The sequence below is a fragment of the Tachypleus tridentatus genome, chromosome 4 (genome assembly GCF_004210375.1).
Source record: "Tachypleus tridentatus isolate NWPU-2018 chromosome 4, ASM421037v1, whole genome shotgun sequence".
Lineage (NCBI taxonomy): Eukaryota > Metazoa > Arthropoda > Merostomata > Xiphosura > Limulidae > Tachypleus > Tachypleus tridentatus.
This window is the reverse complement of record NC_134828.1, coordinates 48,966,336-48,988,218: the sequence shown is the minus strand read 5'-3', so window position 1 is coordinate 48,988,218 and position 21,883 is coordinate 48,966,336. Positions and strand designations below refer to the sequence as shown.

The 21,883-nt window shown below is 33.0% G+C and overlaps 1 protein-coding gene and 1 long non-coding RNA gene across 14 annotated transcripts in view; one reads left to right on the top strand and one right to left on the bottom strand.

Annotated features, from left to right (window-relative positions):
* LOC143249085 (NBAS subunit of NRZ tethering complex-like) overlaps window positions 1-21,883 on the top strand; it is a 230,774-nt gene that overhangs the window by 199,759 nt on the left and 9,132 nt on the right. For 7 of the 10 annotated variants that reach the window (XR_013027512.1, XM_076498317.1, XM_076498318.1 and 4 more), the window contains 7 exons: window positions 6,728-6,884; window positions 16,112-16,257; window positions 16,573-16,662; window positions 17,737-17,845; window positions 18,287-18,373; window positions 19,140-19,273; window positions 19,680-19,806. Coding sequence is in view for 8 of the 10 variants with exons in the window: in XM_076498317.1 (XP_076354432.1) it covers window positions 6,728-6,884; window positions 16,112-16,257; window positions 16,573-16,662; window positions 17,737-17,845; window positions 18,287-18,373; window positions 19,140-19,273; window positions 19,680-19,806 (850 nt within the window). In the remaining 2 variants the exon portion in view is untranslated. Of the gene's footprint in view, window positions 1-6,727; window positions 6,885-16,111; window positions 16,310-16,572; window positions 16,663-17,736; window positions 17,846-18,286; window positions 18,374-19,139; window positions 19,274-19,679; window positions 19,807-21,883 lie in introns of those variants that run through there. The other 3 variants (XM_076498323.1, XM_076498322.1, XR_013027511.1) reach the window with 3 other exon arrangements.
* Window positions 19,690-21,883, bottom strand: part of LOC143249086 (uncharacterized) — an 86,131-nt gene continuing 83,937 nt past the window's right edge. For all 4 annotated transcript variants that reach the window (XR_013027514.1, XR_013027515.1, XR_013027516.1 and 1 more), the window contains 2 exons: window positions 20,548-20,641; window positions 19,690-19,824 (listed from right to left, as the gene is read on the bottom strand). This is a non-coding gene — a long non-coding RNA (uncharacterized LOC143249086). The remainder of the gene's footprint in view (window positions 19,825-20,547; window positions 20,642-21,883) is intronic.

The following is a 21,883-nucleotide window of genomic DNA, read 5'->3' as shown; positions in this document are numbered from 1 at the left end:
TAAGCTATTAGAAATGAATTATTGTCATTAATAGATTATACTGCTATTCTTTAAATATCCAATATGACAGGTACGACATACAAACACAATTCAGAGCTGACTGCATAGTTGCTCCACTTGCTATTGAAGATAGAAGATTAAGATGCAAAATTATAATGGACAATCATTTAACATGTTGAACTTGAAGTTTAAGAAATATGAAGATATACAGAGATGTATAGACAGATGTATCAAGAGGTATTAGCCCACTGTAAGATAATCCTTGATGAAGAGATTATCAAATACAGTAAGTTTATATTCTACTGAATTTATAAACAGTTACCCTCACTGGTTGGATTGCACTATCATCTCATATTTATATGAGCTTAGCGTGTAAAATGACACCATGCTAACAATTTACATATTGAAAAACATCCTCCAAATGTTTCTTATCATAACAGCTGAGAGCTCTTTGTGATGTGTAGACATATCAAGAAAGTGCAAGATATGTTGTTCAGAACAAGAACCCTTCTAATGCCATCCATGAGTACCTTATACTTTATCATGAATTATTGGTGCAGGGTTTGGTATTTTCTAACAAGAAGATAATAGGATATATTATGAAAGCTTTTATTTAGAAACAGATTAAACTAATGCATAAAAATTGAACATACTACTAAAATACACTTTCAGTTTAGCAAGACTGACAGTTTGGGAGGTTTCAAAGATGATAAAATTTCACTTTTTTCACCAAAATTGCAGAATTGGCAGTAGGTAAAAGTGCAAGTTTGACATATTTTCTAAAATTGAACTTAGTGATGGTTTTAAAATGAAAAATCATGTCTCTTTACATGACGGACTCTCTATGGTAAAAAAAAAGTCTTGAAAACTTGTTTTTGTTTACATGTTATATTTATACTCCAAATCACAATATTACCCATTGGAAATTAATTTGAAAAACATAATTAATCAATATTTTCCATTAGACCAACCCTGGGCTTTCAATAACATTTATATCGGTTGCTTTTTCCACTCCTGCAAATACAGCTTTTAAATATTCAGAGAAGCTTTCTATTTTAGTTCACTGTTTCCCTGGCATTCATTGAAACAGTAAAATTACTTTTGCAACAATCCAGGATGTTTTGACACTGTTATTTTTTCAAAATTTTGCCACTCTTGTAACAGCAAGTATCTCCACACCATTATAGTCCTGTTATTGTAGTGTACTGAATTGACATTATATTATTCCTCATGGATCTCGTTTTCAGAAAGCATAGATATTGTTTAAGTTTATAACATATTTTCCATTTTGTTCCAACTTTTATTTTTTGCAAAAGTTAAACACTTGACTGTATTCATGCATGAATATTAGGTATTTTGGCTAACAGCTTTATCCACATAGACAACATTCTTATAATTGTCTTTAACTTTGAATATTCTTGTTGCTGATTATATTATGTATTCTTTTTTCATGGCAATTTGAATCCATTTATTGAATTATAATTTTTGTTTAAATATTCTTTGGAACATTTTTAGGAACTATTAAGTTTTTCTTTAAAGCTACATTTGTGATAATTTTTTATTGATTAATTTTCATTTTTGGTTCTTATTATCTCTGTTTTATTCATTTTAAAACTTCAGCTTTTTTTAATGTAATAGCATTTCAATAGTTGTTTAATACAGTTTAGTCACTTGAAAAAAGAGCATTGATAGCTAGTTTTAAACACATGAAATAAAGATTTATCATCATAGAAAAGTCTCAGTAGATCAGACCCATTTAATAATTTGTGAATATAACTCAGAAGGAAACTTTTAATGCTTTGTCAGTAAGGGCTCTTTTTTCTCTCTCTCTCTCTCTTTTTTTTTTTTTTTTGTCTTGGAAGTTATGAACTGGTATTGATGTCAAACTTCATTAATTTTTATTTTTGGTTCATGGATTATTGTCATTTTTGGCCCCATTTTGTTAAGTTTTCTCAAACAGAATTTGTTATTGCCATCTTTACCATTCTACTGTGATTTCTGAAATGTTATATTTATTCGATCTTGATAAAATTTTTTAATGGTGTCTATCATAAGAGATCACTTGCTTATATGATGTTGTGCACTGTCATTTATGTTTTTCAGTTTCTCATTTGATGGCATCTTCATTTTTAAATTAAAATGTTCATTCATGCCATGTTTCATATGTGTCTCTTCTATTCTAATAGGTCTTGCATGAGCTTTATAAAGCTAAATATCTCAGTCCCTGCCACCCAGTAGTTCAGGGTGAGTCTGAACACTTATAACAATAAAAATTGGTTTTTGTTACTTGTGGTTGGCACAGCACAGATAGCCCATTGGGTGGTTTAATAAAAAACAGGCAAAGAAAGACCTTGGCCTCACCAGCATCTTCACCAACAGAACAGAGTGAATATTTGAACTAATTTTGCTTTATTTACATACCATGAAATACTCTGTTTCTTTAATTTTTTATTTCCATTATATATTGCTGTAATGGGGAACATGGCACATTTCTCTTTTAAAGTATTGACAATGATATAACAAACTGAGCAGAAATCATCTTGGCTTTTTGTTTAAACATTTCATATTAATTTTTACTAATCATAATTTATTCCTTTCATGATGATTAAATGCAATAATAATGTTTTATGTCTGGGAAATAAAAATATGACCTGCTTCAAAAAAAAAAAAATCTGTTAGTTCATTATATCACTGAAATTTTTATTATTGTAACATTTATATTTCTGAAATGGTATTAGTTATTCTCACCCAAACCTATCTTGATCCTGGCCTGCCCAATAAGGACTGCTAAAAAAACTAATTTTGCTGCATGCACCAGTCTTTACACCTAACAGTTTTGTGCCATTTTAGAACTGATCATGTGACTACTTTCTCAGTCATACTGTCATCTATGTTGGTGCATTTAACACCATGTACTGTTTTAGTTCAATCCTCACTTTCTTGATTCTAATTCTGAGGTGTAGACATGGGTTTTAACTTGCTATCCATGTTATTACAAAATTTTGATTTTACTTAATCATAAATTTATATTTGTTTCAATTATAGGTTTTGATTTCTTGTGTTTGAATTCTGCTGTTTCTTCTCGTTTGTGCTAGAAATATTTCTATTTCCAAATTCTAATTTGTTCATACAGATTTGAGATTTAATCTGGTGGATGAGGAAATTCTGATGACAGTCGACAGTGGTTCTGACACAAGTCCCCAAATTATAGGGTTGACAATATCTGCTGGAAAGTATAGACCTTAGTTCAAGAGTAGTTCATGCCTTAAATTCATATGATGATTTCTTCCTCTCCCATTATGATTTTTTTCTGAAGAACTGAGTTCAAATTTCTTTCTACAGCACTTTCCACCTGTTATTATGCCTCATATAATCTCCTGGGTTAATTATTGTTCCTTTTCCCATGAGATCTGGGGTAAGGTTTTCATCTGTATTTCTCCCTCCCAGTAGGCATACCCTTCTGGAGGGAGTTTGTGTGAATTGATCTAATTTCCTCACATGATAATTTAGGTTTTTCATGTCTTCTCAGTATTTGGTAATTAGATTTTTATAATTCATTTACCATCTAAATTTCTTTAGTTTAAATTTGTGTTTAGAGTTTGTTTTTGAAATATTCATGGGTTTTACACAATAGTTACAGCTTGAGTACTTGTAACTTTGTCAGTTCTTTTTCTTGACTAACAGTCACATCTGATTGGGAATAAGACTTGAGTCAGATTTTGTTGTTGTGGATTGGATGCCTTTTCATTCTCATGCTTTACAGGGTAAGTTTTACTTTCATGTCCTTTGTCTTATCAATTCTTTGAGTGGTCTTATAAGTTCATTATTTATGTGTATTTTTATTTGTACTTTTGTGGTTTCTTATTATTTTATGTTTTAGGCCAAATTTAATAATTTTTCAAGTTCATTATTTGTATGTACTTTGTAGATCTAGCAAACCTTCAGGTTTGTACTAGTTTGTTAATAATGGGTAATTGTTGTAAGCTTATTTAGTTTATATGTATTTTTGGCTGCATTTCACAACAATTCCATCAGTTCTGCAAGTCATGTCTGAAGGTTTCTGCCTTCAGCTCTGCTCTTCCCCCTGTCCACTTCCTGGATCTCCATCCCACCTCCTTAGGATTGACTTCTTCCAGTCACCTTGCCTAGTATATTCAAATCCTGCTAAATAAAGAGAAAGTCAAACAGGTGGTATCCACTCAACTGGAGTTTCACTTCTATATAACTGTTATCCCTAAAATTGTTGGAAATTGCAGACCTGTCCAAGAGCCATCTCGCTTTACCGTGGAATCCTATCCTATATAACTCTTGTAGAGTTATATCTTCCAGTTCCAGATGCTGCTATTCAGTTCTTTTTAACTTTGTGCATGTTGTTGAGTTGTACACTTTGATCATCATTTACAGTTGTTGGGTCTTTTGACTGTTTTTTTTTCTGGATGAGATTTCTGTCCAATTGATTAATCATGCCTGCTCACTTCTTTGAGCTGGGTTTTCTGTTCCAGTTGTAGAAGTCCGTTCTTACCCCTACTCAATATATTATTCCATTGGGCATTTTTCTTCAACATCCATCTTCGTTAGACTCAGTTTTTCCACTTTAGGCTAGGGATATGGAGTAAGCAGTCTCGATAGCCATGCTTTTTCCTTTTCCCATTGTGCAAATGGATCTCTATTTTATTGGAGATGTGGGCCAAGACTATGTTTTAACTTATCCATAAAAGGTTGCCATGTGCATACTATTTTTTAGCACCCAGTTCCTTATCAGATTTTGTCTTTAGCTGATCACCTTTGCCAGTCCTCACAGGAGATTGTTCCAGCTGGAATGTGGACAACTTTTATCTGCACAACCTAGCTGTCCTCCTCTGGCAGGTGTCATCTTCCTTCTGTGGTGAATCTACATACATCTGTTTGGCTCAGCATGGCTGGGTGGATAAGGCCTCATAATCTGAGCATCGTGGGTTTGAATCCCTGTCACACCAAACATGCTTGCCTTTCAGCTGTGGGGGCATTATAATGTGATGGTCAATCCCACTATGTTGATGTTTGTTTATCATATATTTCTGATGCGAGAAGCTTCCATTTGATGTTTTTACCTAGATGGACTGCACTTTGCATAATCTAACATAACCCCAAGCAGATCTGAATCCTGTGTATCCAAGGCATTTCCACTGCATGTTTTTTGTTTGTGCTTATTGATTCAAAGTTGTTATGCTAAATGTTGGGTGTTTTTTTGCCTAGACATATCCTATGGCACTTTCTCTGCATGTTTTTTTGTCTGGGTGGACCCCTCTTGGCCTATTCAAGTACATTTCATTGCCCTTATTAAGCCCAAGCTACATATCATTATTTCATTATTCTTGTTTCTTACAATAGCTCGTTATGACCTAGATTTGGACAGAGGACTCATTATGATGACTCATGATTGCACTCATAACAGCAATTTATATCTGTCATAATCTCTCATATCTCAGGCACTCTCCTGGATGTTTTTGCCCAGGCAGACCACATATGTTGATTGTTATATGTTATATGAGGCATTTCCATTGTATGGACTGCAGTTAGCATATTCTGATGTAAACCAAGGCAGATCCTTTGGAACATAGATCTAAGAGAAAGTTGTTGCATACATACAAGCCTTTCCATGTTTGTCTGCACCATCCTGATTCATGTCAGAGTTACCTGGCATTTTCTACATTGATTCAGTGCTGTACATCTCGTTATTGACTTCATATGTGCATGTCAATTCACCTACTCGTCATCACTGACTACTGTATTGATTGCTGGGCAAAGACCATACCTGTTCCAGAAGTAGTACCCCACTGGTGTGCTTTTTTGTTTATTACAACATAGGTCACTTTCCACTTCGTTTGAGATATGTGCATCAGTCTCAAACCAAGCCCCTCACCTTGGATTCTATCTTTCGATGAAAGGAGGTAGTACCATCTTGGAAGTTAACATTTTCTTAATTTAAAATGAGACGTCAGTTTGTGCCTGCTAATTCTCCCCTTGAACTAAAGCCTGTAATTCTCCAGCAGATATGATATTGTCGACCCTAAGACCTTGGACTCATGTCAGAACCACTGTTGACTGTCAAGGGAATTTCTTTATTTTCTCATCTACATATTTAATCTCAAATTATTTGAACAAATTAGATTTTGAAAAACAGAAATATTTTTAAAATGAATGAGGAGAAAGAATGGAAATCAAACACAAGAAGTTGAAACTTAAAGTTGAAACAGGTGTCAATTTGTAATTGAGCATCACTAAAATTTTATACTAACTTGGATAGCAAGTTGAAACATTCATCTACACCACAGAAAGTCAATCAAGAAGGTGAGGATTGTTCTACAATAGTAGAGGGACGTAGCTGCACCAGAATAGAAAGTGCAGGGTGATTGGTGGAGAGTAGTCGCATGATCAGCACGTTCTGAAATGGTAGGGAACTGATGAAATATATGATTGGAGTGTTGTAGCACAATATATTTTTGGCAATGCTTATCAGACAGACAGGATTGAGATAGCTTTGGGTCAGAATGAAGGTAAGAACCTGTCAGAAATATATTTTCTGAGTAAGAAAGTTTTAACATTGGTTTCTGAACTTGCATAGTAGTATGCACAGTTTTTATAATCTTTCATACTTAAGGAACTTTAAAACAAATTCTGTATAGTTCTGTATAGTTTTTTTCCCATTGCGTAATTGGCGTTTTACTTTTGTATCATATTTCTTAAGTCAAAAGTGGGCTGAAGTACTTGAGCAACTTCGTCATAATTTTGAACACTTTAAACGTCTCGAAGATGAAATTGTTGTTGAGATGAAGACCTCAACTGATGCTAATATCTATGGCTATGCTGAAGAATTTGATCTGTCTCGTTCTGTTCCTGAAAAGGTAGAAAAATTTTATATTTGTATATATGCATATAAGGATTTAGATAATGTTTTAATTTAGACTAGGTGTTGTGTAATTAACAGTTTTGTTTCCTTTTGTCATACTAAAAGTGTGATTAAACTTACAATGCATCATTTCTGCATCAATGGGAATGGAAAGATGCAATGTTGATCTTGCATAGTAATTTTCAGTTTTGATTTAGGACATTGTGCTTCATTTATTATGTATAAGGGGAAGATCATTAAATCAAATAAAACTGAATGTATTTATACATTTTTGTTGTTCAGCTGTTACTTGAAGTACAAACAACTGAATAAAAATTATTTAATTTTTTCTATAATCTTTATACTGCATTAACATTTTTATGAAAAATCCTCTAAATTATATTTTCAAAACACAATTCCATAAAATGTAATTGTATTTTCATATTGATATGAATTGACATTATAGAGACTGTAATTTTAGGAGGAGGAGGATGTTTTTAATTTACTTCTGCAGTGTAAGGGTTAAAATATCTAGTTTTGACTATGACAGACACTGTATACCATGTGTAAAAAGAAAATGCAGTATAGTTTGTTTGTTCACTTTCTGTACTTACATCTTAATCACATTATAATAAAGGTTTTTACATGACATAGTTAAGCTCATATTTGTGAAGAAAATTTTCCATAAAAATATTTAACTAGACTAACCTAACTTGCTTTTCTGTGGACAACTAATATTTGCATACATTAACCGTTTTTAAGCAGGTCGTGAGTCAAAGGCCATGTCATCATGTTTGTTGATGTGCATACAAAATTTTATTTAACTACTATTTTGTGAATATATGTCAATAAGTTTGAAATCAAAGTGTAGATTATAATTCAAACTTTAATATTATATGAGTAAATTTCTTAATTTTGAAGTAAATATTAAAATAACACATGAATATAGATTTTACTGGTATGTAGAGTGCAGCACTGTTTAAAATTAGATGTTTGTAATGTCAAAATACTGAATCTATAGTTTTGTACAAGTAAGGGACTCAAATTACTAATATTGGTGAGCTAGAATATAAAACAAGAATCTCATATCTTTCTATTGTGTTGAGATATGGCATATGTACTGATTCAAATACAATGCCCCTGTTCACTTCTTTCCCTTTTTGAAAATGGTCCCTTATATACACTAACTTCAATATATGACATGTGAATAACCAATCAACAGCTTAGACTGTCTTCATAGTGGTTTTCACCCATTTTCAATCTAAAATTTCAAGGAAATAGGTTGTGTCTTTAGTTTGCTCAAAGTTTTATATTTTTTAAAATATAAATGTATCTTAATTACTGAGCTTAATAAATTATAGTGAAATTCTATGGTATCAGTGTAGTTATTTATGATGTTTTGGTTATTCAAATGTGTGTGTGTATATAAAATCTAATAAAATCTTTGATATTTGTGCAAAATATCAAAAGGCTTAGCAACCTATGTCCAGCAGGAACCAAGTACAGAGGCCATAATGAGAAGAAATAATTGTTTGCTTTACTTCATGACTAATTATTTCATATTTTAAGAAAAATAAGTTTAATAAATTATTTCTAAATAGTAGTATATGTGTGTGTGTGTGTGTGTGTATATAATGTATAATAATTGAAATGTGACTGTATGTTCCAAAATACTAGTCCACTAAAAGCACAGCCAAGACATAGAAGACTAAAGGACAGTATTATATTACTGGATACATAACATGAATGCACATGCAAGTAATGTAATGTTAGCTAGGCATAACTGGAAGATCAATATAATAAAAAAATATATATGTAAATATATGGTGTCATGAGACTTAAGCCACTTATACTAAACATTTGTATTCTTATTTTATGATGTATCATCATTCTAGCATGAAAAAAAGCATAATTTATGTTTATTTCCTAATTTTTTTATTATGGTTATATATAGTTGGTAGAGTGACAGGTGTCACATTGTTAGAGTGTAAAAATTAACATAAAATATAAAGTCTTACTGAAAACAAACATCTGAAATGTATTTAGGAAGTTTTGGAGATTACACAAATAATATTTGAGATTTGAGGGATGAAGAAGGCTTTTTTTAATCATAACATGAAATCACTTTGCACTCAGACTAGTAACAAAACATACATTATTTGCACAAGAAAATCTTTAGTAGATATATTTCATTAAAAATCTTATTTTTTTGTTTACAAAATATTTGTAATCTTTACTAAAAGTCTCAAATTTTGTGAAAATACACTACACATGGGGTATCAAAGGTACTTAAAGTGTGCAAATGATTAGACAAACTTGTGTATGTTATACTGACCCAGTAGCAAAAGGGTTAATATATGTAAATTAGAGTGGTCTATCTGTCTTGTGCCTTGACATCAGAAGTTGTTATTGTGTAAAAGAGGGACTCAGGTAGACTATACATTGATTTTATATGGATGAGCAATTTCAAGAATGATTAAAATTTGACAGCCATTTCATTTTTTATTAAAAATTGCATTTAAAGCCACACTTATCATGGATATCTTTGCTAATCACCTATATTCAGTAGACCTGCACAGTAAATAATGTAGCTCGGGAAATTGTTGTGTGAGGCATGGGTACATTTGCTAGTGATATATATATATATGTTAAGCTTAATTGAGAATTCAGCCATTCAGTAAATGAAATTACCATTTTCCAATTGTAGCATATCAGAATTATGAAAGATCAAAATTCAGTGCTATTTCATGTTTTGTTCATTACCTGTTTGGTACTTTAGATTTCTCAGTTTGTTCAAATAGTTTTGTTCAGAGATGAAAGCAGCTGTCCAATTTTTCCTGTCCTGTTCTTTGTTAATTTAGTATTTTATATTTTACAATGTGTGCAAAATTATTTGTACAAAAACTGCAGTAAAATTTCATGTGGTTTCTTGATAATTTTGACATGCACAAATTGTAGTAATGTTTTAGTGAATGACCGAATTCAGATATTGTGCATAGCATACATTATTGGAAATAATTATGGTAGTTCTGAACAGAACAGATATAAAATGCATGTAGTGTTGCCAACTTCTGTTGTATGAAAATAAACTATACCACAGCATAGTCATGTTGATAGTATATATAGTTTATACTGTAATTGGGTGTCTTTCAACCAGCCACACTGTGCATCACTAGCATAATGCTTATAAATTATCATTTCTCTGTAGTAGTGTAGTGAAGGCTTCTTTGTGTGGCAGCATGAAAGAAAATTTTATGTTTCAGGGTGAGTTGTTTGGAAATTCTGAAAAAAGAACATTAAACTAGTACCATTGATAATAGAATTGGTTGAAGTAGAAAGCCTTAACTCTACAAAAGTGATATCAAGTTAGCTAAGGGTACATTGTTTATGTGAAACAGTGTGATACAGTAAAGATCTTGCCAGTTACCTATTTATAAGTTCAGGTGTGGAAGTTGCCTTTAGATCAGTGTGCTATATAAATTAGTAATAAGTGACTTCAGTAGGTGTTTATCTGTTCATAACTCCTGTTTAAGTAACCAAACCAAAAGACTAAAATCAGCATCAAACTTCAAGTAATGGTATGTGCAATGCTCGTGGTTTGAACCTAAATTTTTATCATTTGGCAACAGTTCATGATAGTTTATTCGATGGCAGAGAGAGAGCATTATCATGATCATCATACTATATTTATGATGAAGCATGCTTAGGAATCGATATTGGTGTTGGCTGCATTTCAGTCAGTGATTTTAGAAGTATTCCACAAATGTGAATGGATCCTGCTGGTGTTGGGTTAAAGCACTTTCTTATCTATTATATGACTTCCTCAAAAACATGACCTTTTGCTCAGGGATTCATCTTACACTAAGACAGTGATCTTCGACATGAAACAAATGTGGTGAAATAATACCAGAGGTACAAAGAGGTTGATGTAATACTCACAACCATGGTTTAATCTTCATAAATTCCTGACATAAATATTATTATTAAAACTGTGTAAACTTATATGAAAACCCCTCGGTGTGGATTCCTGTACATGGTGAAGGGATCACCCAGGGAAGGTTCTGTTCTTTCAGTTTACTTTTTCTGGGATCTAAACATCCACCCACGTGTTTGCTTTGCGTGGCAACCATGAAGGGGAGGAGAGGATCCTGGTGGTTGAGGGATCCAACCTTAACACACCACTTTGGCCTTGAATTCCTGTAGACGGGCAGCCTCATGGTGGCCCCCCTTGGGTCAATCAGCTGGTCCACTTGGACCAGAGTCAACCAAGTATCAGCGTTGGATTTCTCAACAGCTGTTGTTGATATTGTATCTGATGCTGGTGTTTGGGTAAAGTGCTCATGTAACCCTGGCATTGCTGCAGTGTCCTTGTTTGACATTGTAGTGTGTCCTCTCGGAGGACTCCATGGTGGGTGGGGTCAGTAGGCACCGAAATTTCCCTTTCTTTATTATGGATACTCCAATTAAAAATCTTAATAAAATTGTGAAAAAAACAGTCTGTAGATAAATGACCATGTCTTGAAGATTCTGAGCAGCAATCCACACCATCTGTACCACCTGTTGTACCTCATTTTCTCATATTGCATTCACTTTCAAACAACCCTTAAGGGCAAATGTATCCATTTTTCATTCGAAAGGGACTAGAGGGACTTGCTGGCTCTCAAAAGTCAGTAAAGAAGCTTCATCCACATCTCAACACAGTGAGCTCCACTTGCATTCAAAGGCAATTGGGGATATACCTATTGAGGTTGTGCCTCATGCTACTTTGAATTCGTCACAAGGAGTTATTGTTGAGGGATTTGAAGAACATTCCCGAGTCAGGGATTCTGGTTGGTTTCTTCACTCAAGAAGTTTCTGCAGTGAGATGTATCTCTACTCGCAAAGATGGAATTATGATGACGACCAATGTCCTCGTTCTGACATTTACGTCACCACGTCTGTCAGAAGGGTTCTTCACCCAATTCATCAACACATAATTAAATGTGGCCACCTTGATACAATGGAACTGTCTAGGTTTATGTTCTAATCTGGATGACATCAAAACACTGTATGTCTTTCCTATCAGGAAACATTTCTGAAACCTGCCAATACACTCACCTTTCGGCAGTTTTCTTTGTACAGAAAAGACTGGCTGTGTGATGGACGAGTGCATGGAGGGGTAACACTGTTGGTTGATCAGCATGTGCCCACCCTCTCTTTGCCACTTGACACACCTTTGGAGGCTGTAACCATCTGTGTTTCCTTGGGTCATACTATCGCTGTCTGTTCCTAAATGTATTCCTAAAACCTTGATTTGTTTTCCACTATATCCTCGTCCATGGTGGAATCCTGCCTGCCACATGGCACAGAAGGCTCAAAAATGGGTCTGGGATACTTTCTACCTATCCCACACTCTCAAACTGCATTGCTTTCTAGCAGGCCCATGCACATGCTCGGTGGGTAAGACGTCAAAGCCAGAAGGAATCTTCGATTTAGGTCACAACCGGGCATATCCTCTACCACCAGTTCCAAAGTCATATGGCACAAGATTCGAAAGGTCAGTGGGCAATATAATTCTGTCCCCCTCTCAATCTTGCTCTTTGATGGCCAGGAAGTAGCTGATACCCGGAGCATCTCCAATATTCGAAGTGAAAGCATTTGCCAGGTATCTAGCACTTCTGCTTGTTCCTCCACCTTCTTGGCCATCAAGACTCGGGCAGAGCGTTCACCTCTTTCCTTTCGAACTGACTGTCTCTTTGACTATAATCGTCCCTTTACACTGGTTTAACTGAAAATGGCCCTTCATCGGTCTGGCAGTACATCTGTTGGACCTGATGATGTACACTATGACATGCTGTGCTATCTCTCTCCTGCTTCTCTTGATATTCTTCTAATTGTTTTTTAACTGGATCTGGCAGGAAGATGTTTTTCCTAATGCCTGGCACCAGGCTTTTACCTTACCTTTCTCTAAGCCTGGGAAAGATCCCAAGATTCCTTCAAACTACCGTCCAATTGCTTTGACGAGCTGTCTCTGTAAGACCTGTAAGAGGATGGTTAATGCTTGTCTTGTTTGGTTTCTCGAATCAAACAACCTCCTCTCTCCCACCCAGTGTGGATTCTGATGACTGCGCTTCACCATGGACCACGTGATTCGACTTGAAATGTCAATCAGACAAGCCTTTCTCAAACAACAACATCTTGTATCAATATTCTTTGACATTGAGAAGGTTTATGATTCAACATGGTGGTATGGCATTTTGCGAGACCTCCATATATTATAGTGACGTGGCCATTTGCCATTTTTAATGGACAGGAGATTCCAAGTTTGTGTGGGTTCAACACTTTCCTGTTCTTTTCTTCAGAACTGTGTTTAGAGTGTAACACTTTTCAGTATAAAAATTAATGCCATTACTGAACAACTCCCTCTCTCTGTTGCAAACAGGCTTTATGTCGACAACTTTCACATCTCATGTTAGTCGTCCAACATGAGGTATGTTGAGCTGTAGCTACAGACTGCCCTCAATCATTTACTGAAGTGGACCACAGCAAACAGCTTTAACTTCTCTCTCTCTAAAACCGTCTGCATACACTTTTGCTGCCAACGGGGTATTCACCATGATCCTGAACTCCACATTGGTGAAGTTGTGCTACCTCTGGTCCCTGAGACAAAGTTTTTGGGGCTTTTCTTTGACCGTAAGTTGACCTTTATACCACACATCAAGCAGCTATAGATCAAATGTACAAGAGCACTGAACATTCTCTGTGTCCTTTCTTCCACCACTTGGGAAGTAGATCGATGTTCTATGCTAAAGATATATCATGCTCTTATTCAATTGAAACTTGACTATGGATCACTGGTCTGTGGCTCTGCCTTAAAGATGCTTGACCCCATTCATCATCAAGGACTTTGGCTCTGCTCTGGGGCTTTCTGCATTTCCCCAGTTCACAGTCTCATGAACCTTATTTGCACCTCTGCCATTTGCAACTGTCTTTACCACATGCTTTGAAACTTCGTTCCTTACCAAAGCATCCCACATGGGGTTGTGTTTTCCTTCCTTGGTGGTCCAAAGTTTTTAGAAGACAATCTGCCATTGTTCCTTTGTGCCTTCGTACCCAGGCACAGTTGAATGAGTTGGGTCTGTCCTTGGATAACATTGCTGTATCCACTAATCAGCCCATCCCACCATGGCTTCTTACAGTCCTCAAATGTGACATGTCTTTAAGTCATTTGAGAAAAGCTGACACTCCCATTTGGGAATACTGTCTGCTCTTTGCTGAACATCTTTCAAACCATCCTTCCATTCCTATATATACAGATGGTTTGAAATCAGGTGACTGTGTGGGCTCTGCCATGGTTTGTTGTGGTTCGGTGGTTGCATGGAGAATCCCCTCTACAGCTTCTGTGTTCACTGCTGAACTGTACACCATTTGTCTTGCCCTGGATCACATAGAAGCTAAGCAGTACTCAAACTGCACTATTTATACCGACTTGCTTAGTTCTGAACTGGTCCTGTAATCACTTCATGCTGGTTCGCACCCTGTTCTTACCAATATTCAAAACCGACTGTCCCATTTCTCTTTAACATCGACTTCTATCCATTTTTTCTGGATACCGGGCCATGTTGGTATTCGCGGAAATTAGCTCGCCGACACTGCAACTAAATTTATATGCTCTGGCTCTATCACTGCTGTGTGTGTTCCATACATGGACTATGGTCCTGTATTCAAGGTTCAGCTCCTTGTAGTGAGCAATGCAAAAACAAACTTTTCTAAATAAAACCCTATATTGGACTTTGGCTGTCTTACTTACGTAAGGATCAGAAAGAGGAAGTTGTTCTAACAGTTTTTTAATTTATCGTTTTCTTTTATCTGGAACTGTTACACCAGTGTGTAGTTTGTGTAACACTCAGATCACAATAAGCCATATTTTACTTTCTTGCCATCGTTACGATTTTCAATGATGGCACTGTTTTAAACATATTCTGTCCCAAGGTTTGTCCATAATGTTAGACAGTGTTATTGTTGATGGTGACACTGTCCACCTTGGTAATGTTTTTAGTTTTTTAAAGGCCATTAATCTTTTTAATGCCATTTAAGTTTTTCAATTTATAATTTGGACATTTTTTTAATGTGATTCCCTTTTAAGAATCACAGTCCATCTAGTTCAATTTGAAATTAGAAAATGGCCATAACATCAAATAACTCAAAACCAGTACTGGAAAGGCCAACTTTAGTTGACTAACGCTGCTATCTGAACTACCCGTCAGTCATCCTGGAAAGTTATTATTATAATTTTGCTACACGTCTTTTAAAACCTCTTTATTACTTTCCTTTTCAAAAATGGCCATAACATCAAATAATTAAGAATCAGGACTGGAAAGGCCAACTTCAGGTGACTGATGGTGGTTTTTGTACTTTCCTGTTAGTCTTCCTGGAAAGTTATGATAATTACAGTTATACCACAGAAAGTTCTTTACAACTTGAATTACTATAGTTTTTATTTTAATGTTGTAGACTAGATGTAAACATTGGTTTTATGCTATTTGTGTTTTTTTTTTAAACTTTGTTTTGTTTTACTTTAATTTCCTTTTATGAATTTTACTAAATCTACTTTTAACTTTTGACCAGATGTTTGGTGCAGATAGCCTAGCTGCTTTGTGCCATAAAACACTAAATCAACCAACCAACCAACCAATTTATGTAAAAACTGAGAAGGTCACATTGCAATAAAAGAACTTGGCTGAACTGTGGGAATTGATGTAGGACATTTATAACAGTATTTCTCGACTATACATTGATAAATTTGTTATAACATAAAAAACAAGTTGTTCTGCTCTTTTTAAAGCAAGTGTATTATACTGGTGCACTGTACAACTTATTAGCTTTTCTTTTGTCATTTTGTCATAATGTATTGTACTATGATAAATTGTGACTCCCACATGTGTGTTACCTGAAAATTTCCACGCTTATTTTATTATGCATTTTGAAGTAATGGGACATACCTTTAGAATGACATAATATATTAATTCTTATTTCAAAGAAATAGTGTCAGGTACAGGAGCTTCTCACATTTGTTTGAATGTATTTAAAATCCTTAGAAGAATAATCATCCATATAAAATTCTGGATGTTGCTATTTTCGTATAGGCCAGAATACATTCTTTTTAAAATTAACGACTGTTAAATGTTGAGCAAGAGTCAAATTAAACAAACCAGAAAATCATCTCAAATGTTTAAATAATTTCATTAATATGTTTTCTTTCAGGTACGAGTAATGCTTTTACGTGCAGTAATGGAGGCCCAGCCTATCTCTTTGCTACAGAATCTGCTGGCTCTCTGTCCTCCTGAAATGGCCTGGGAACCAATGGATGCTTTCACTGAATCCATCACTTTAGTAACAGAACAACTCAGGTATCTTTCATATCTTGGAGAAAATAGAACTTGGAACATATGTTTCTTAAAGGCAAGAAATCAACTTATCATTAATTTTGTACTTTTTTTTTTCAAACATTATTTCATGATTCTTAAATTAGTTGTTGAAAAGTGAGCGTGGAATAACATCTAGCTGTTTCTTAAACATATAATATATATACATGTACATTAGATTATTTTTTTGAACTTACAAATAATTTCAACTGGATTCATAAGAGCAATGTTATAATTAAGGATATATTATTTTCTCTAAAGTAGATACATTTGAGTTTGTTTTCCATTTGTTTTTTTCAGAAATCCAGATAAAATTTTACATCCAACTTTACAGAAATCTGATCCTTTGAATATTTTGGATGCAATACTCAAACAGTTGTCAGATAATACGTAAGCATGCTGTTTAGTAATAAGATTTTAATAATGTGAGTTATATGAAATACGTTCAAAGAGAAGTTAAATTGATTAGTGTTGCAGATCTTTCACCCCTATTTAAAGGGACTTCACTTCTTCTATGTTACTGTTGTTTTCACCTCTCTGAGAGTAAAATTGTTGGAATTCACAAGACATATTTTGTTTAAATTAAATTAGAATATATAATTTACAACTTTCCTAAAAAGAGTATATTTCACTGTAGATACATATGTTTATGCTGTCAACTTTTGTTATTGCCAACTGTTAATAATATAATAAACAGTTGTTTCTACTTCATGTTTTTTACCTGTTATGATAAAAGGTTATACATCTACAATTTTAACATCTTTATTTAAAAATAAAGTATAACAATATCTTTCATGACTAGTTAATTTGTTTTTTAGCTTCAGATTGGTCTTGCTCATTAGCATGAGGGTTTCAAGATTTATGAAATTCATAGGAAGTACACAATAATAAGTTACTTCATTAGAGCTGTATTTTGGATATCCCAACTTTAAATTTGATGAAAGTTTTTAAAAATGTTCTTTATACCTCAAGATCATGAGAAACCCAGTTGAAATAAAAATATACGTCAAGGCGACTGGTATGAATATTAAAACTTTGTTCTCTACTTTATTTTAATAAAAGTTTTAATACCCACACCAGCCGTCTTGAGATACAATGCTGTTTATGCTTATTTTACCTTAATATCACATTAGATTGTAAAAGTTTTTTATGATTTTTTTTAAATACCTAAAAACTGCTTGCATGAAATTATTTTTGATGTGAAATATTACTTTATCACTATTTCATTAGAAGAGTTCAGTTTCTTTTGTGAATATTACGTTGTTGTAGTGTTCTATGTTTTAAAAATGTTTATACTGTAGTAGGTACAACAAACCTAAGGTGGAGTTTCATACACAATTTAATTCTAACAATATAGTTTAGTTTCAGTAACTTCATTAATAGTTCTAATATAATTAATATATATATATATATATATATATATATATATATATATATATTGTTTATGATAATACTTGTTTTCAGTGAAGAGTTATTAACAGGAGAATTGGCACTAGAAGTTTTACGACCATTTTGTAATGATTCTTCAGTTCCTGTCAGTTTAAGACTGAGAGTGTTGCAGCTCTTAGAAAAAGTTAGTCAATTTTTGAACATTTTCTGATAATTCTTAAACAAGCTTTAGTGTTTCTGTTAATTTCATACTGCTAACTAACAATCAATTTGGAATTTATTGAGAACAGTTTGAGTTTTCAAAACCATTAATAAAAGTTCAATTCCAGTAGAAATGTTAAATTTTTGCTAAATTCAACTTTTAATTTTAGTAGAAAGATAAATTGATTTGTTTCACAATAATGAGTAAAGTTTTATTGTTACTGGAAAGATTAAGGAGTTTCTTTTAAATCATTAGCAATATTATGCTTTGTTAAATAATAGAATATTTAGTTTATTGAAACTTGTAAAAAATATGAAAATATATGAATTTGTAATGCAGAGTTATGAGCTCATAAAATTTGTGTTCTGTCTTTTATGAAAATGAAATATTCCAGTGATATTAGAAGTGTTTCATTATTTTTAGACTGTTGATCTTCTACCAGAAGACTCAGCACTCCTTTTATTGTTCAGGACTCAGGTAGTGATCACTGATAGCTGGCCAGACTTTCATGTTAGTATTTGTTCTTCATTTATTATGTCTGTTAATTATTCATTGGAATATAGTCTTTTAATTCACTGTACTTGTGATGCTAAAAAACACATATCAAGAATGATAGAAAAGAAATAAAAGCCCTATAACTTGAGAGCTTTTGGAAGGTCCACCCCTCAAAAGCACTTGGGATAGGATGTTTATTTCATTCACTATACTTGTTCACCTTTAATTAGAAAGTATGTCAGCAATCTTGCGTATTAATCACTCTGTTATTGTTTTACTCTTATCAATAATATTTCTAAATTCCTGAAAGAAAGAACTGTGAGGGATAGTCTTTTGTTGTGTTTGACACTCATTTACTGAGTTAAACTAGTTTTGTGGAATTCCACTTCTCATTAGTAGTCATATCATGATTTGGAATTGTCATTTGAAGAGTATTCCTATACTGACTGTGCTTGTTGAATTGTGAGACTGTATTTCTTCATAAGCCATAATTTTGGATTATTGTTTGTTGACATTTAGCTAAAAAATTTTAGTAATGTTTATGTATTCCTGAGTTTATAAATTTCTGATATTTAAACATTTTTATCAAACTTTGTACCTCTGTTCAATGCTCTGTTGATAAGTGTACTTGACCTCAACATTTAATGCATTTTGCACTAACCAATATCTTAATTTGAAAATAGTTACAAATAAAACTTCTTTGTTTTAACCAGACTAAAAACATACACATTTTGAGTCATATTTGATTCATATTACTGTTACACCCAATTAATATTTTCAGGTTCAAGAAGAAAAGGTACTGTCTGAAGAAGGCCGACAAGAACTTTTTGACATACTCCTTAATAAAAGTGAAAACATAAAACAGATAACAACACTCTCTGATGTTTTAAACTGCTGGCCATCATTAATACTAAGGTGTGTACAATTATTAAGGAAGTCGTAAATAAGAAACTGTCTCCGTGATATTGCTTAAGTGTGAGGTAATGGAAGATTTCCGTCTGGTTGTATTTAGGATAGATTAGTCATTTTAACGATAATAAGTCACAAAGATAACAAACAACACAGGAAGGCAAAAGTCAATTTAAGAGACATTAATAGATTAAAAGAAAAACTTTATATTATAAACAGCAGAACATTAAACAGCTTTTATACACACACAAAATTTTACAGATTCATTCTCACATAAATAATTACTAGTTGTATTCAGCTTTCTATTTAGTTACTAAGCATTTAGTTGGTTTTACTAACAGTTATTTAAATTAAAATGGTCAGGGAAGCTCTAAGTTTTTAATTATTTTAAGTATAAGTTGCTTTCTCTTAGTGACCCAGGAGATGATGTGTGGTCAAGATTGATACTCAAACTCCTTTCCTTCCATGAATTTGGAGTATTAGAAGAAACAGTCAAGCTACTGAAAATGGCACTGTTAAGGACTTCCTTTACTCTTAAGGTGCGAGGTAGAACTTAACTGTAAATTACAAAAGAAAGATTACAGTTAATAAATTATAGGTTTTTGTGGATGTTAGTTTTATAAATATTTATATAAGTGATAAATCATCTATAATAAAAGAAACCAATTAGAAAATGTAAAGTTATATGTTTATCATTGATACACATGCTTCATTCAAAGCCCATGCTTTCTTCAGCTCTTAAAAATTAAGGATATGTTTTAACTTCAAGGTATGTACAATTACTAAGGAAGTTATAAATTATTAACACAAATCATAGTTTTAGTATGCATTTGTTCACAAAATGTGAAGTCTAAAATCTAAGCATACACTAATTAATTGGCACTATAGCTTTAGGAAATCTTTGTGGATGCTTAAGGCAAGCTCCTGGGGTCGTGGATGGTATTCTTACAGACACTCAATCATATATATAAAACAACCAAAGATATGATGACAGTATACAAAGGTACTCAAAATATGCCTTCTGTTTTTTTTTATGAGTATTTTTATGAAAGACACTGGGTTATTGATAGCATATTTTAATAAATTTCTAACTTGTAGATGGATGCTCAAGGTAAGTTTTGAGGATCACCAGTTGTTTCATTTGATACAGAGACTGATCCAAATTTCCTGCACCTCAAGACCTATTGGTATATTAGTTGGATACACAAGTTGAGTTTTTCTTAGGACACTGATAATTTCTTATATGTGCTCTTTCTAATAAGGGAAAACATCAGACCTACCTGTTTAGGTTTCTTGTTTTTAATGCAAGTTGAAACTTTTGTTGAGCTATATTATATAATGTTAGCTTCTCCACCTCTTACTGTAGCAGGTTATCTAGAGTAACAAGAAAACAAACATTAACATTGTTTAAGTAGGCTTACGAGTAAAACTAAAAGAAAAGTAAACAGATTTAAAAACAAGGTTGATTCACCCAAATTTATTGACCATCATCACTGTTGTTTTTAATAATTTCCTTACTTTGTACAATTTTACCCTTTAGAAAATGTTTAATTTTAGAAGATTTCTGACCATTAAAAAAAAAATATAAATAGGCGTATGTTTGGATAACGTATAATTAAAAAAAAATTCAAACTGCAAACCTTTTTACAATTTCTTCAAATATTCATAGTCATAGTTAATTTGGTACATTACTGCAGATGATAATTTTTGTGCTAGTACATATATTTTCATGGATATCAGTTCAACATTGAAGGATATCTGTTAAAGGTGAACAGTTTCAAGGTTAATGAGATCACGTATCTTACTATTTTCCTTTTTTATAAATTCATTTTTAAGTAAAATATTTCAGTGTAAGTACTTGTTTAAATTATCAACCTTATTTAATTTTTATGTATTTTAAAACTTTATGTTGACAATAGGGATCCCTATGCCTCTTGATTATGAACTGGCTTGTAAAATCATACTAAGTCTTAGAAAATGAGCTCCTAAACTTTCAGTAGTGGAAGTTTTATAAAAACAACTGTTTTTAAGTTATGGTCTAAGAAATATCCAAAATTTTTACTCATAATATAAATAAATAGCCTAATATATGAAATAAAAAAAAATGTTTGGTTGTAAAAATTGGGTTTGTTTATTTGTCCTGTTAGACATTCTGAATATTGTGAATTTCATACCTCCTAAAATCCAAAAATGTTGAAAGTATAATCTTGAATGGGAGGATTCAAGAGCTCTAGAAACAAGAGTATGGATCCTGGAAGTTGCTCATGTAATATGTCCATGTAAATCTTGTAACAACATAAAGTGTACATACATTAATGTTGTGTCAAAATGTATTGGATATACTAATTAGTTATTTGGTACACAGAGTGATTTCATTGTGAAAATGCTCAACTACTACATCAAAATTAAGAATGGATATATAAAATAAATATCAGACTCTTTTAATTCAAAACAAAAGTAAGGAGAAATATAGTTACTGTGTAATTATTGTTTAGTTGTCAGTGATGATGAGAAAAATCGAAACGTTGTTTGCTCCTACACATAAAAATTTTCTGAACCCAAACCAGGCATTTTTACATATATATATTGTTTGGTTGTATTTGATTGCACTTAAAT